At 33.3% G+C, this 16457-nt stretch overlaps 1 protein-coding gene across 1 annotated transcript; it reads left to right on the forward strand.

The window, feature by feature from the left end:
* Positions 1–11667: 11667 nt before the first annotated feature.
* LOC133789578 (class V chitinase-like) lies at positions 11668–13753 on the forward strand. The gene is made up of 2 exons (XM_062227380.1): positions 11668–12150; positions 12363–13753. Exon 2 carries the CDS (start codon positions 12657–12659, stop codon positions 13389–13391), a length of 735 nt encoding a protein of 244 aa, XP_062083364.1. The 5' UTR covers positions 11668–12150; positions 12363–12656; the 3' UTR covers positions 13392–13753.
* Positions 13754–16457: the final 2704 nt, after the last annotated feature.

Raw genomic sequence — 16457 nt, forward strand, 5'->3', positions numbered from 1 at the left:
TCTCTCAACCAAGTCCCACACATTATTTCTTTGAAACTGAGCCAATTCATCTTGCATAGCTGCAATCCCAGTGCTCACCAGCAAGAGCTTCTTTGACAGAATTTGGCTCGATCATGGACTTTCGCCAACAAAGAAGTCATCCTTGACGATTTCCCCTTCCTTCCCTGCCAAGCCGCCTCTCTTCGCCATTCGAAGTACTGCCTATGCCTTCCCTTTCTATAACACACCCAGGTGCCCTCATTTCCAATCACTAAGAAAAAAGAAATACCAATCAAATCAAAGCCCTATCTAAGTAAAGCTTCGTCTGTTATTTTTTGGCCCCATGGGAGTGTACTCGACCCATTCCCCAGTCTCCCACTACTCAAGTAAGTGTGTGACTCCGTATGAGGACCTCCTTCCCTTCTGCCCACTCTCCATTCACACGGTTCTCAAAGCAGAGGAGGAAGGGTGGGCAGCTGGTACCAAGAGCACTCTGTCCCACACATCTATCCGAGAGCAAGTGTAGTTCATCGATTCCACCAAATGCTCCTATCTCTCGGCAAAGATCGTGTGAGTGTGCAGTTTAAGCTCATCTAATCATGTTGGATTTCTTCTACCTGGACAATAATAGATGGTTATTGATTTCAGGAAAAGATGGAATAGGAAGACGTGTTTCCATAACAAACAAGATACAGGTTGAGAAGGGGGACTTAGCAAAGTTAGACAAGATTGGAATGGGAATAGGAACATGTATTGATGTACCAGATCAGCTAATGCTCCCAAGTTGATACGATGTTGTAATGACCCAACTATTCTAGACTCTTGGACCATTAACGAAACTATACATACAAATTCTTACTAAAACTTACATGTGCGAAAATACCATAATTTTATTAGAAAACTTATAGAAAAAAGAGTTACTTACATAAATACCAAGAAGGATATGGGATCCCATTGTTTGAAAAACAAAACATAACATGATTTATAAAATAAAGGGATTACATAGTAAGTGCGGAAAATACATATAAAGACCATAAACAAATGACTACAACCTCGAAATCGAACTCTCGACTCCTTGACTCCATTCATCATCGATACACAATCTCCAAGCATCCACGAATCTTACCGCCACTACATCTATTTTCCTGCACATATAAACAAAAGGAATGAGCCTAATGCCCAGCAAGGAAAATCTAACATATAGTTCATAAACATAAATTTCATAATAAACATAAAGACATATCATAACACTAATTACATACACATACTATAATGGCCATTATTACTTGGGGTCCCATAGACTAAACAAGTCATATGCCCATGAGATTAGTGGGGTCCTACTAGCTAAGTAGGTCATATGCCCATAATCTATTTGGGGTCTTGTTAGTCATATGGGTCATATGCCCAAGCCTACAAACATACATATTATAACACTTATCATAACATAAGAAACATAAGATAACATATAGAACATATAACATATGCATTTCTATCCTATTTTCCTTACCAAAGTTACCGGGATATGTGGACAGCGTTGGGACTTTGGAACACTCCTAATAACCATTATGAAAAAGAGTGAGTCTAATGAAGAAAAAGAGATGAAAAGGAATGGGAAGACTAAACCATTGAGAAACATACTTACCGAAACTTATGTGCTCAAGAACTTAGATTTCCTAACCAAAATAAGAATGAGGTTAGAGGACTGAGTAGAAGGCTATGAGAAAGAAAATAACATAAAACCAATGAACTAGAGTTTTGGGTTACCTTAAAGACTTGTAAGACCAATCTACACCACAAACTGAAATACTATAGAACCTTACTTCCCAAAGTGTTTGATAAGCTTATGAGGATCAAGCTTATGATTTCCCCAAACCAAGTGTTTACACTCTCACACTCACTTAGCACTTGCAGCCTCTGAACTTAGAGCAAAAGATGAATAATGGCTGGGCACTAGGTCCTATTTATAGAGTTTAGGAATGAAAGGATCTTGATTTTACTTGAATAAAAATAATAGCTTTTTAGGTGAAAATAATTTGAATAATCGTTCAGTAGAGGCTGAAGACTCGTTCAAAAGATGTTGGACTTATCAAGAGGTTGAATGGCTGAATGGAAAAAAGAATTCAAAAACTTTCAAAACATACTAAAGGAGGCGATATATCGCCCCCTGTAGGCGATATATCGCCTGGGCCAGTATGCCCGAGGCAGTCGTGCATCGTCTCGTGTTTTCTGTATCTACGTGCTGCGATATATCGCCCCCTAAAGCTGCGATATATCGGCACACGCTGATTAATTAAACACGAAATTACACATTTTTAGCTAAGTTTGAATGGAGTAAACAGCCTTGACTAAGCCCTCAACGTATTCAAAGCTGCTGACTGACCTTATGGCATTCAAACTTTACTCCTTATTATATTTAATCCTCAAAATACTTAATCCTTAATCACCCATTCATAACATGTGCTTAAAATCATATTGGTTATTATCTAAACCTTATAGTATAATAAATATTATCCTTAATATCAGTCATATAATCAAACCTTAGGTAACATTAATATTCTTAAACTATAGGTTAAACTTAGAAAATCTATAAGTACTACTATGAGTGTCCAAATAATTCCCGATCTGAACCAAAAATCCACAGTTACAAAGATAATACTATACATACTATAATACTACTAAATAATTAGCTAAGTAAAGTTCTTGGACTCTACAGATGTATTCCACCAGTTGACTGAAGACTTGATTATTCGCTAATGGCAAGAAAGAAATTGCTAATTAACGAGACTGATTCCAGATGCCCGATACATAACATGAATTTCAATTTCGGTGGAAGTTTTTCTCTGAGTGACCATGGTATCATTTGGATCACCAATGACCACAGCAGGAGGAAAAGTCTTTTGTATCCAAAAAGGAGGACCATTTTTGGAAAGCCTAGCATGAGATGATTCTGATGGAGGTGCACTATTTCCTTCAGATCCAGGACTGGAGGCAGATGGATCTACTGCAGCTTCAGATAAGTCAGTTTGATCAGCGTGAGGTGATTCTAGGTGAGTATGAGGGGCTTCCTAAGTCGATTCCTGGGAACTTTCTGAGGAAACTTTCATAATAGAGCTTTCGTCATCAGCATTGTCTTCCTCAAAGACTTCCAAGTCATCAAATCTCACATTTATTGACTCAACCACCGTGAGATTGCCTTTGTTAAACACACAATAATCTTGGATGTTTAAAGAGTAGCCAAGGAAGATTCCTTCATCACTTCTACGATAAAAAATTTCCAAGAAGCTTTAGGAAAAAAGTTGAAAAACTCCAAATGTGTCAGACTTCTCTTTAATGAACTCCACCCATGTGAACTGAGAGAAGTCATCAACACACACCATCACATGGCGTTTTCCATTCAGACTCTCATTTTGCATAGGCCCCATCAAGTCAACATGAAGCAGTTCAAGGACCCTTGATGTTAGCAAATCTCTAATAGGCGAATGAAAAGTCTTGATTTGTTTTTCTATTTGACACGGTCCACACAATTTGTCCCTGGACACTTTGAAATCTAGAATGCCTCTTACAGCTCCTAGTTTGACAATCTTCCTTAGATCTCTGTAATTAAGGTGGGCAAGGCAATAACGCCACAAATCTGGTTTTTTGAGGAAGGTATGATGACATAGAACATTATTGCTGAGAGTATAGCAATTATCATAATACATGTTTCCTGTAAGAACTGAACACCCATTAGATGAAACTAAACATTGAGTTTTAGTAAAGCTTATAGTATAGCTAGCATCGCACAGTTGACTAATACTTAGAAGATTTGCCTTTAAACCTTTGATATACAAAACACCCATGAGAGGTGGGATCCCTGTAAGAACCAACTCTCTTTTTACCAAAATAACACCCTTATTACCATCACCAAATGTGACAAGTCCTATAACGTCCCAAAGTTCCTAATAAGGCTTAGTGCCTTTATTAGGGTGTCAGGAGGGCATTATTGGAATTTTATGTGACATTATATGATTTAACTGACTATCTATGTGATTATGTGAATTGCATAAGTTATATTATAATTTGACTGGTTATGCATGTTTAAGTGTATTAAATATGCGTAAAGGCCCGCTTTTATTTAAAGGGGCATATTTCTAATTTTGGCCCGTTGAGGGCATAATTGTGATTATATTATGTTATATGACTGAAACCACATTATTATGTGGATATATTTGTGATATTCGGCAAGAGTCGGCCCTTTTGAGCATAGTAGCGGTAAAGTCACAACGGGACTAATACCTGACTCAAGGTGAGCCAAAGGGTATTTTAGTAATTTAGTGAGTTACCGGGACTCATTGGAGTATGAGTCGTTTTTGGGTAAAATAGTGATATTATGTATTTGGCGAAATTAATTGGGAATTATAGTGTAATGTGGGATTTAATGGGATTAGAGTGTCTAATGATCCTTTTGCCATTATGGGCATTAAGAGGAAAGTTGGGAAGTGGGGGCATTTTGGCCTTTTGGACCATTAGAATGATATATGCACAGCTGAGGTTATTAACTCAGAAAAAGGAAAGCAGTCACCCTATCTCTCACTTTGGCTCTCTCTCTCTCTCTCTCTCTCTCTCTCTCTCTCTCTCTCTCTCTCTCTCTCTCTCTCTCTCTCTCTCTCTCTCTCTCTCTCTCTCTCTCGTTTCTCTCTTTCTCTCCCTTGTGTGTGCTTGTGCATTGAAGTTTTGAGGCAAACTTGTGAACTCAAGCTTTGGAGTAAAGCTTAGTGGATTAGGAGGCTTATTATTGAAAAGTGGAAGCTGTTGAGCTTGGGAACTTAGTTGGGATTCGAATTCTAAGAGGTAAATTCAATCCTAAAGCTTTTAAGTTTTTGTGTTTTTGGGTGTTCTTGAAGAATTTTTGAGTTTGGTGTTTTAGTGAGTTATGAAGGTTATTTATTGTCATTTTGTGTTGCAGGGACCATTTTGATGGTCAAATTCAGTTTAAACTGTATTTTGCGGTGAATTTGAAGGAGCTGTGATTTCTGAAAAACCGCTGGTTTTCTGGGTTGGCAGGGTAGCATCACGGTGCTTAGTTATGAGCGTTGTGGCCCACATGAACATCTTCGAAGCAGGGGTAGCCTTGGACCGCCTTGGCGCCGCAACCCTTAATGGATTGTGCCATGGCACAAATGCAAGGGAAATTTGAGTAGGCTATCTGCCTAGTCAAGCGTCGCGGCCCTTAGTGGGGGGGCGTCGCGGCTCAAATTGGGAAAAGTCCAAGAATTATTTTTTTAATCATGGGAACCCAACTCTAAGGGCTCGAGAATGGTTCTACTAGCCGGTTTAGTAGAATATAAGGTCCCGAAGGCTAGGATTTGGTCTAGAAGCTTTTATTAGTTTGATTTCTTATGAATATTCCTTGTTATGGTTGTGACTAGGGTGTACCGCTAGGCTCAGGAGGAAAGAATCGCACTTAGTGTCATTATATTCGTGTGCTCAGGACTTGAGGTAAGAAAATTGCACCTAGTCTGAGATTAGGGCTTGAGCCCCGATTATAGAACATGGTTATAACCATGCTTGAAATGTTTAATTAAACATGATTGAATTGCATTGTACATATCTGTATTAAGTGATAAATGCTTATCTGTTTGTATCTGATTTAAAATCTTGGCTTATAAGTCGTGGTCAGCAAAAGCGTGTAGAACGCAGGGCGTTATGGCTGGGCAAACCCGGAAGCTTGTTATACGCTTGTACGGCTCTATAGCCACTTGGAACATAGAGTGTGGTTCACACTTGACTGACTCTATAGCCGTTTCCAAAGGGAATAGGGAGATGGGCACCTGTGAAGCTCTATGGTCGCTTAAATAAATTGAATGCATGTCTAAGTATGGGTTATAACTGCTAGGCATGCTATTTATGATCAGTAGTCTATTTAATAACTATTTATGAGCATGTTTATGTTTTCTTGCTAAGCCTTGGCTCACGGGTGCTACGTGGTGCAGGTAAGGACAAAGAGAAGTTGGACCAGCCATGAGTTGGAGAGCTTCAGGGGCGGAGTGAACATATGTGGCATGCTCGACTGCCACGCCGAGATTACTTGTTGGAACTAGGGTTGAACCCTGATTTTGCCGCCTAGGTTGGCCTTTTGTATTTATTTTGGATCTGTATTAGTTATAAACTCTTTTTGGGATCCCGTGTACAAACTTAAACCTTTTTAATGAAATGGTTACTGTTTGACCAAAAATTTTAATACATAATCTGTGAGTTAGTTTTAATTACACATTTTAAGTCCAAATGACTTGTTTAGCGAGTTAAGCACTATTTAAAACACACAGTGTAATGGTCCTGGATTAGTAGGACATTACAAGTCCTTCCTAAGACTCCTTGAAATTTATCAAGAGAGTTTGTTTCCAGTCATGTTTAGAGCAGCAACTATCGAAATAACATTGGTCATTCTTAAATGCTGAAAATGAGGTATGAATGACAAGAGCACAGTTATTGTTGGGTCTTGGTTTGGGTTTCCATTTACCATGAACAAACTTTCCAGAATTTTTAGAAGGTTGAATCATGTGGCTACCCCTTGAATCATCGCTTTTAAGTAGGACTAAAGTTTGTAGCACCTTGTTCGTATATGGCCAAGCCTGTTGCAAAAGTGAGAAGTTGGAATGAATCTCGTGCTTTGAGGTTGTGTGACTAACGTAGCTGGTCTCGGAGAGAAGAAACTTTGGTCGAAATGGTGGTCTCATTGGAGCTCTTAATGACATCTGCAAATGAGCCAGATCCATGAATAAGTTTGCTTAAACCAATAGATACAAACAACAACTTTGGTACTGATGAAGATGATAAGGGCTCCTCTATAGTTAGATTTTTCCCCTTTTTATATAGCATTTTATAGCAAAGAGCAGTTTTATTACCATATGGTTTTTTAATCTAGAGAGATTGATTAATCACCGTTGTTCGAGGTGGAATGAATTGAAGAGCTTGTTTGGCACAAACTAGATCAGATTCCAACTTGTAGATCAATTCATTCTTCTCTTCAAGTGTGGTAGTGAGGTCTTTGATAGATCCCTCCAGTTGAGCATTTATGTCATTTAATGCTTTAAACTTCTTGGCCATAGATGCCCATTGTCCAAACATCTGCTCATATGCAACCTGCCTATCCACACTGTCAGAATCTAAGCCAACAAAATCTGCATCCTCCTCAGATGAGTCCGAACGAATACTTTTTGCAAGGAACGCCACCATTTGCCTTTTTTTATCCAAGAAATCACTACCACTTTCATCTTTGTCCTCCTCACTATTGCTCCAAGTAATTGTCAATACTTTTTTCTTCTTCAATGTGTTTGCACATTCAGCCTGTAAATGGCCAAACTCGTCACATTCACGACATGGAATACCTTTATTCCTCTTATCCAATGATTGTGTTTGCATATTAGTGGCAAGATTGAATTTCTCGAAGGAATTTTCTTTACCTCCATAGTTTTCTTTTTTGAATTCTTTTTCAAGAACTTGGCATAGTACTTTGTCAATAAGGCAAACGCATCATCAACCAAACATTCAAATAGATCTGCAATCTTATCTTGTTCTTCTTTGTGAACAAAAGCAAGAGTATTCCTGGACTTTTCGGTCTCCTTTTCTTGTCGCTTCTTGTCTTTACTCCATCATTTCAGTGTCAACTCATAATTTTGCAAGAATACAATTAATTCATCAAGATCCAAATCTTCAATATCATGTACTTTCTCAATTAATGTGACTTTGGCCTTGAACCTTCTGGGAAGAACTCCAAGATCTTTCCAAACAAGCTTGACATTGGAATAAGTCTAACCCAGGGCATAAGACTCATTTGATATGCACATAATTTTTCATAGAATTCAGCAATAGATTCGTCCTCCTCCATCGTCAGATTCTCGAAGGCCTTATCAAGAAAGCGGAGTCTGGACTTCTTAACACCATCAGTGCCTTCATTCTTGACTTTGAGTTTTTCCCAAGCTTCTTTAGCGATCTCACAATTAGCAATGACCTTGAGCTAATTAGTGGAGACAGCATTAAAGAGATAATGTAAGGCCTTTGAATTGAAATTAGCCTTTTCAATTTTAGTAGTGCTCCAGTCATTTATGGCTTTGGCTCTTTCAACATCACCTTCCTTGACAGTGGGAGGTTTCCATCCATCGGCAACAACCATCCACACATGCTCATCTACTGCCCTGAGAAACGCTCTCATTTTTGTCTTCCAATTGGGGTAATTGGCTCATTCCAGCATAGGAGATCTTATGGTAGACCCACCTTCCCTAAACATCTCCATGATCAACACAAACAAAGAAAATACTCCCAAAACGAAAACTTGGAGAGGATTAGTTGTAACAAGAAACCAGTAGCCAAAAAAACAAACGGATGGAGAACAATAACGTAATCACATAGACAAAATAAAACAACTAACAGTGAAAACAACCTAAGGATCACAATTTCAAAGGAAATAGGGTTCTAATACCAATTGAAAAGTTAATTTAGTTGTCTAAGATTAATATGAGTGAACAAAACAATTCAATAATCGAAAACCAAGAGGAAAGTAAAGAACACACAAGAATTTTTACAAGGTTCATTGAATAAATCAGCTACTCCTTGGATCACAAATACCAAGGAAAAAACTTTCACTATATCAAATCTTGTTCTTTACAAATTACAATCTTAGCCACTATTGAGTCTCCCACTCTATCTTATTTCTTTTAAATCCCTTAGAAGTAGTGTTGAAATCCCTTCAATGCTTTTTCTGAAATCCCTTCATAACTCTATGAACAAATCCCTTTGTTTTTCTACTCCAAAAATTTCGAACGCAGCTTCAAACTCTAATGAAAACCTGCAACAAAAACAAAATAGTAGAATAAAGAAGACAACAACAAAACCTTTCTGCAAAAAAACAGTTGTTCGTAAATTTCTCAAGTCTCAAAGAGACCTGTATATATGTTTACCTAACTAAACCTAACAGAACACTTAACCATAATTAGTTACGGTTAACTGAAAAATTATTCTACGTGGCAAGTGAAACCACTGAAATCACCCGATACAACAAACACACAATACAAATGCAACCGGGTTCATAATTTGGCATTTAGAAAAAATACCAACGATAATTGGTTAGTTTTCATTATCGTGTACTGCAATGAAGTGACAAAACTAAATAAATAAAAGAATCCAAGGTAAACCCTTTGAAAAATAAATCTTCCAAAATAATAAAATTTGAATATTGCTCACTTTGGTCCATTGCATTTTGCTGTCACAGTTAGTATCTTAAAAACTTTTTGAGAAAATGCTAATATATATATATATATATATATATATTAAAAGGGCTAAATCTCGAGTTTATTACAATATAGAATACGGATAGGTTCTATAGATACCATTTTCTACATTAATTTTTACACTAATTTACAACTATTAAATTAATTAAGATCTTATGGTCTAGATTGTTTGGTTTATTCAATACCCTTTAGTAATTAATGAAAAATTATAATTCTATTTGTGTCTAAAAATAAAAAAGATAATTGATATATTTAATAGCATGTAATTTACATAAAAAAAATTATTTAGTAGCATCGTATATAAATATACTATTCATTAAAAAGTTTTTTCGTTATTTTGAATTTTAATTAAAAAAATCAATATATTTTTAATAATATTTTTTCTATAATAAAAAATTAAATAATGAAATATACATAAATATTCATTTGAAATAAACTATCACTTAAGTTTTTTAAGTTTTTTTTTTAACAAAAACAATATAAAATATAAAAAAAAACTATCACGTATTTATATTTATAGAACTTAATCTTTATTTTTACCATCCAAATAAAATTAATTTTACAGTGACCAATAAAAAAACATAATTTATTTACATGATCATTGAAAAAATATTATGTCTTCATATTTTATTTTTAGGAAAACTACAAAGACTAACTAAAAAGAACATAATACTTTTAAATATCTTTTCATAATTTATAAATCTCTCACAATAACATACACTTAAAAAATTTCATTTTATTTATTAATAATATTAGAAAGATTTTATATTTCATAATAATTAAAACTATTATAATCTCTATATATTGTGAGTATTTTTTATTTTAAAATATCAATTAATTTATATTTTTGAATTTATTTTATAATCTTATATCCCTTTATTTAAGATATATATTTTGCACTTTCAATTTTTTTTAGAAGCATCTTGAATTATATTTTTATGGTATATTCAAATTAAATAACTTTAAATATGTTTATTGACTCACTTGTTATTTTTGGTAATAAATACTATTATATTTTTCTTTAATGACCAAAGAGTATTAAATAATCAAGTAATCTAGACGGTACAATCTAAAATAATCCAATGGTTCAAATTAAATGTAAAAATTGGTGGCTATAGAACCTATTCCTATAGAATATAGATTAGCATCTCTATATATGGTTTTGCACAGTGCGTCTTTTAAAAAAATATTTTAAAGAAATCTTGAATAAATCTCTCTAAAATAACAGAATATTTTAGAGAGTAAGGAATTAAGAAAACTCTCTTTTTAACGTAACTAGTTATTAGTTTTTTAAAATTCAGAATGCTAACTGGTTACTATTTTGTACGTAACGGGTTACTATTTATATTCAAATGAAATTACTATATTTTTATTCACGTCAAGTTTAATGTAGGTGATGGGTTATCCTACTTTGACTGAAGAACGAGTATGATTAATGTAGGTAACAGGTTACCATTTTATATCCAAATGAATTCACATTTTTTTGTTCATATCAATTTTGTTTCTAGTAATGAGTTACGCTATTAAAACTAAAGGATGAGTAGAATTACTATCGGACTAGTTACAATTTCTATTCAAATGAAATTAGTATAGGGCTGGTAAACTGGGCTTTAGAAGCCACTTTTGGGCTTTTAAAGTTTCAAAAACCCTTTAGAAAAAGAGAACTTAACATAAATATGGGAATTTTAACTAAACTTTAAATATATATGGACAAAAAAATAATTAAGCCAAATATGGTAATACACGGTTAATACAAAAATATAAATATGGAATTCCCATAAACTAACCAACCAAATTCCCATAATTTTCGATCAAGAAAAAGATTTCACCCACTGCCAATCAAAAAAAATTTTGTCCGTGTACAGCAATTCATCAACCATTTTTTCCGATCACAGCTTCATATTCATAACCCAACATGACTTTCTCAGGTGGGAAAACTTGTTCTGTGGACTTAGCAGTGTCGTGATTATCAATGAATGTCACTGCAATTTCCGGCATTATTCCGATCAAACCCGGAGGTTTCCCGTTTGAATCTTTCAACAGCGACAGCTCCCCTTGCAGTACTGCTCCACGCAACACTCCCCTCGTCGTGAAATCAAATGCCTTGACAACCCCACCTGCTGCCGTGACCCAGACTTGTTCTTTCCCGACCGCATCCCACTGCCCATAAACAATAACAGAGGTGGGCGACGCCTCTTAAATTTGGGAAATTTTTGCGAAGAAATCTCAGCAAAATTTTCCCAATTACAAGTCGACAATGTGTAATTGAACCTTCTAACCTTTTTCTGAAGAAAAACTACACAAGGTAGTTGACGCTTGAGGTGGAGATGGATGAAATCCGAGTTCCGTATTAGGGAGAGCCAAGATTTAGAGACGCACTCGCACCGTTTAAGAGATTTGGCATCGAGTCTTGAAAGAATGTCCCCAAGTAAATCCCAAGGGATATTGTGAATCGCTCCTTTTTCTTCTTCGTTTTCTGGTTTTTCCTCCATTGGGAGCTGAAATTGAGGATCAGAGACAGAGGGTGACATTTTATTTTAAAAACACACAAATTATACTTTTTCTTTTTTTGGATTTAAAGAAACTTGACTAATGAGTCACTTGACTCCATTTTCCTCTTTGGTCTTGCTTCTCGGCTGTTCTGTGGTTTATGACTATGTCTGATATGCTTTCTATTCCTTTGTCTCTAAAAGCTCTTAAAAAAATAATTAAACATGTAACCAGTTTCAAAAAAATATAAACATGAAAAATTGATAAGTACTTTACATTTATAAAACCACTTATATGTATTTAACTTTGTATGGTTGAAATATACATATAAAAAAAAAAAACAATTCATTCACTAAGGAAACCAGTTACAAACTCATTAAGCAAAATATTCCACTGTTATCTGCAAAGTAACCAGGTACAAATGTAACCAGGTACACATGTAACCATGTACACATGTAACCAGGTACAAAAAAAAAAATAAAACAGTTTAACAAAAAAAAAACACAACAATAACAATAAAACAAACACAAAACAGAATTGAACATTATGCAAATTAACTACAAATCTACAAGAAACCAGATACACAACCATAAAAAAATAAAACAAACAGAATCCATATGTAACCAGGTACACATGTAACCAGGTACAAAAAAAAAACAGTTTAACAAAAAAAAAAACACAACAATAACAATAAAACAAACACAAAACAGAATTGAACATTATGCAAATTAACTACAAATCTACAAGAAACCAGATACACAACCATAAAAAAATAAAACAAACAGAATCCACCGAATGTGAAACACAATAACAGAAACATAAACAGATGAACAATTTTTTATTATTATACTTAAAAAAAATAAACACATACCACAACATGTTTAGTCTCATGAGAATCATCTCCAGCATCCTTACTACCAGATGCACACGAATCCTTCGTCTGTTTATGGGTTTGATGGGCTAGACCTTTATAGTGTGCAACCAAGTTCGAGCTCGGAGATGACAATTTTGAGAACCCTTTTGGAAGAGTGGCGAGCTGCCATAGATTCTGAGACAAGAAACAAGAGCCAGTCCAAGTTGCTATTGGTCATAGTGAGTCATATCATTTCGAGTTTTAACTCAGTGAGTTACCCGATTGACGCTATGAAGAAGAACTTGGATTGGGTGCATCTTAAGTCGTACAACTACTATACGCCAACTACATCAAATGTCTCTTACCCTCATGCTGCTTTATATGATCCGTTGAACAAAATTATTAATACCAATAGTGGAATTCACGAGTGGTTGAACAGAGGATTTCCTGCCAGCAAACTGGTCTTGGGATTGCCTTACCTTGGTTACGCATGGACCCTTGCGAACCCAAACAACAATCCAGTTGGGGCTCGATCAACAGGTCCAGGAATCACCTTAGACGAGTCTCTGTTCTATAACTTTGTAAAGTGGTACATAGAAAGTAATGGGTATGGTGTACAGTCTGTGTACAATGATACTTATGTGGTCAACTTTTGCAAACTAAGGCAAAACTCGATTAACTTTGACGATGTTGAGGCTATCAAGGCTAAAGTTTCATATGCAAAGAAGATGAATCTTATGGGCTATTTTGTGTTCCATATAGGAAACGACAACAATTGGGTTCTCTCTAAAGCAGGTAGGTGAATTCGACTTTGATCTTCTAGTCCATTTTTACCTTTGTAGGCCATCTAATAAGAATGGTGTTGTAACTATTGAATTAGCATTGTTTACCAAAATAATAAAAATAAAAATAATAATAATAAAAAAGACAAAAATTCCCTCACAAAAATGTCCATATAGAATAAATAAACTTATACAAAAAAATATGGGATACAGAAGCCATATTTTGATAAATATGGGAAAACAAAACCCATAAAAAAGGAAAACAACAAAAAAAACCATAAAAAATGCACACAAAAAAAAAAGCCATATATATCAAATTTTGTTGAATTTTCCCATATTTCATGTAAATTCCTCTTAGAAAAATTATAGGAAATGGCCCAAAATAAAGTCATCAAGAAGCTAATGTCCTCATTTTTAAAATTATAGATAAATGACCATTTTATATTGTTGATTACCTAAATTGCCCTTTTGTATAATTTATTTATTTATTTAAGACTGTATGATTTTAATATAGTGGTATATGTATATTAGTTTTGTTTAATTAGTTTTTATTTTAAAGTTATATTGATTTTTTAAGTTTTTTATAGGTTGTTGGTATATTATTTTTCAATTAGTGTATATGTTTTTTGTGGTATGGTATATAATTTTTTTTTGTGATATTTAATTTCTATTTTATTATATATAGTAGTAGTATATAATTTTGTATCATGGTATATACATTTTAATGGTAGTATATAACTTTGTTAGCATAGTATATACATTTTTTAGTAATAATTTTGTAAGTTTTGATGGTATATTATTTTTCAACTCAGTATATATATTTTGTGGTATGGTATATCATTCAACAACCCATAAAAAACGAAAAAAAATCAAAATAACTTTAAAATAAAAACTAATTAAACAAAACTAATATACATATACCACAATATTAAAATATTTAGAATAAAATAGTAATTTGTTAAAGGGTGTATTTGGTAATATGTGATATTAAATAGATGATTAGCCTATTTTACTACAAAATTAAAAATATGGGCATTTACTTACTTTCACTTAACATTAAGGGTCATTTTGCACCATGCCCCAAACACTTTATAAGATGGTTGAGCTTCTAATGTATAGTAACTTTTCACTCTAAAAATCGAAGCTAGTTGAATTAATTACATCATTCAATATGATTTGAATTTTATTTACAAAAATCACATATAAATAATTATTTACACATATACCGTAATCTATACATTAAAACATGTTTTTTTTTTCTCTTTCTTCAAATATATACATTTCTATTTTCTCTCTCTTCTCCAAAACTTAAAAATAAAATTACAATCACACCGCTAGTCGGTTGAGCTCAAAAGTGGTATCATCGCGACCTACTCTTCAAGGTGATCATTTTGATATGTAGGAAGCATATGTTTTTTGGCTGTCGCCGGAGAAGATAACCAGAATAAAAAGCAACATTTTAGTTTCTTTTTTATAGTGTGTTGACCAAAAAGTAACTAAATTATAAACTTGATCAAAATTTAATATACTAAAATTTCTATTCTTATTTTACATTTAAAAAATAATATATTGTATTCTAAACAACTTAAATTTATTTAAAAATGTTCCAAGTAACTTTTTTAAAATAGATTCTTTAGAATATTGTTTGGTAACTTTTAAATATAATATGAAAAAATTACTGTATAGTATACTAAAAGTAACTTTTAATAATAAGCTATATAGTGATTTGTTATATTTTATTGTAACTTATTAGTTTCTAAAAAATGATAAATCGGCAACGTAAAAGTATCTTAAGTAATAAGACAACATAACATAACTTCAAAATGTCTATTCAGTGTCTTAAGATTAAAAAGTTTCAAAAAAATAAGTTTTGGAAGTAACCAAAATATATATAAAATAATATGCTATAACAATAAAAAAAATTCATGAAAAAAGTAACTAATTGGTAACTTATTAACATTAAAAGTAACCAAAATGTTATTTTTTTTAAACCCAGAAAAATGAGAAAACTGAGATTTCAAGAAAGTTTCAAATTCAGATATATTACTTTTAGAATCTAATATTTTTTTATGACGTGACAATGTATTTTTATAAATAAAATTTTATAAGTAATTTTTGTAATTATTTTATATTATAGATATATAATGGTAAAGATCTAAAGCTAGTTTCAATGACTTCTTTTGAAAAAACAAAGTGCAGAAAAAACAGACTCTATATTAGTATTAATATCATATTTAACGCAAGTAATGAGTTACCTAGAAAGTAAACAAATATAATAAACCGTGACTTAACTAGGGAAAAAAAACGCAAACATAGGAAAGAACAATTTAAATATGAAAAGCAATGGCATATGTAATGGTAACCCATCACTTAAAAAAAACTATATATATCACAGAAAAACTTTTGAAGAAGAAGAATAAATTACCACCATCGAGGTTGAGAGAGTTGGCGTCGTTGTCGGCGACTTAAGGAAGCTGAGTCTTGGGTGATTAGAGATGATGATTTTGTAATTGTAAGTGGGATAACATTTTTTTAATGAGGTTGGGATATGTATGAGAATATGAAATTATGTCTAGTTATATTATGTAGAAGTTTCTCATTTTCTATATTTTATAACCAATATATTTTTGTATAAAATTTATGTAAAATTCTCATATAAAAAAAAAAACCTACTTCTAAAGCATTGAAAGTACCTTTGATGACAAGGCCGAAGCAAAGCCCAAGTCACACCAATACATACTTTATTGGATATAACTAAAAGATGTACTAAAAGATGAGAATACAAAAAAATACATAAAAGGGAATACTTTCGAGTTTTGATTTGTGAGAAGCAAACATGCATTGGCAAAAAGTAATCAAACTATAAATATAGACTAAAGGAGTAAACCTCCATGATTAACGCAAACATATGACAGCATAAATACATTTTCAGTTAAAGAAATAAAGGCATATCAAAGGCGATGCTTTGATAGTAATTTTCAACCACCAAGTGAGTGGAAGGTTGAATATGTTCACCAAAGAATCTAATAAAATTTGGGCAAAATCTATCACTTGACAGAACTCTTTCTACATATAAATAAATACAAA

The sequence above is a fragment of the Humulus lupulus genome, chromosome 7 (assembly GCF_963169125.1).
Source record: "Humulus lupulus chromosome 7, drHumLupu1.1, whole genome shotgun sequence".
In the NCBI taxonomy this organism is placed as follows: Eukaryota; Viridiplantae; Streptophyta; class Magnoliopsida; order Rosales; family Cannabaceae; genus Humulus; species Humulus lupulus.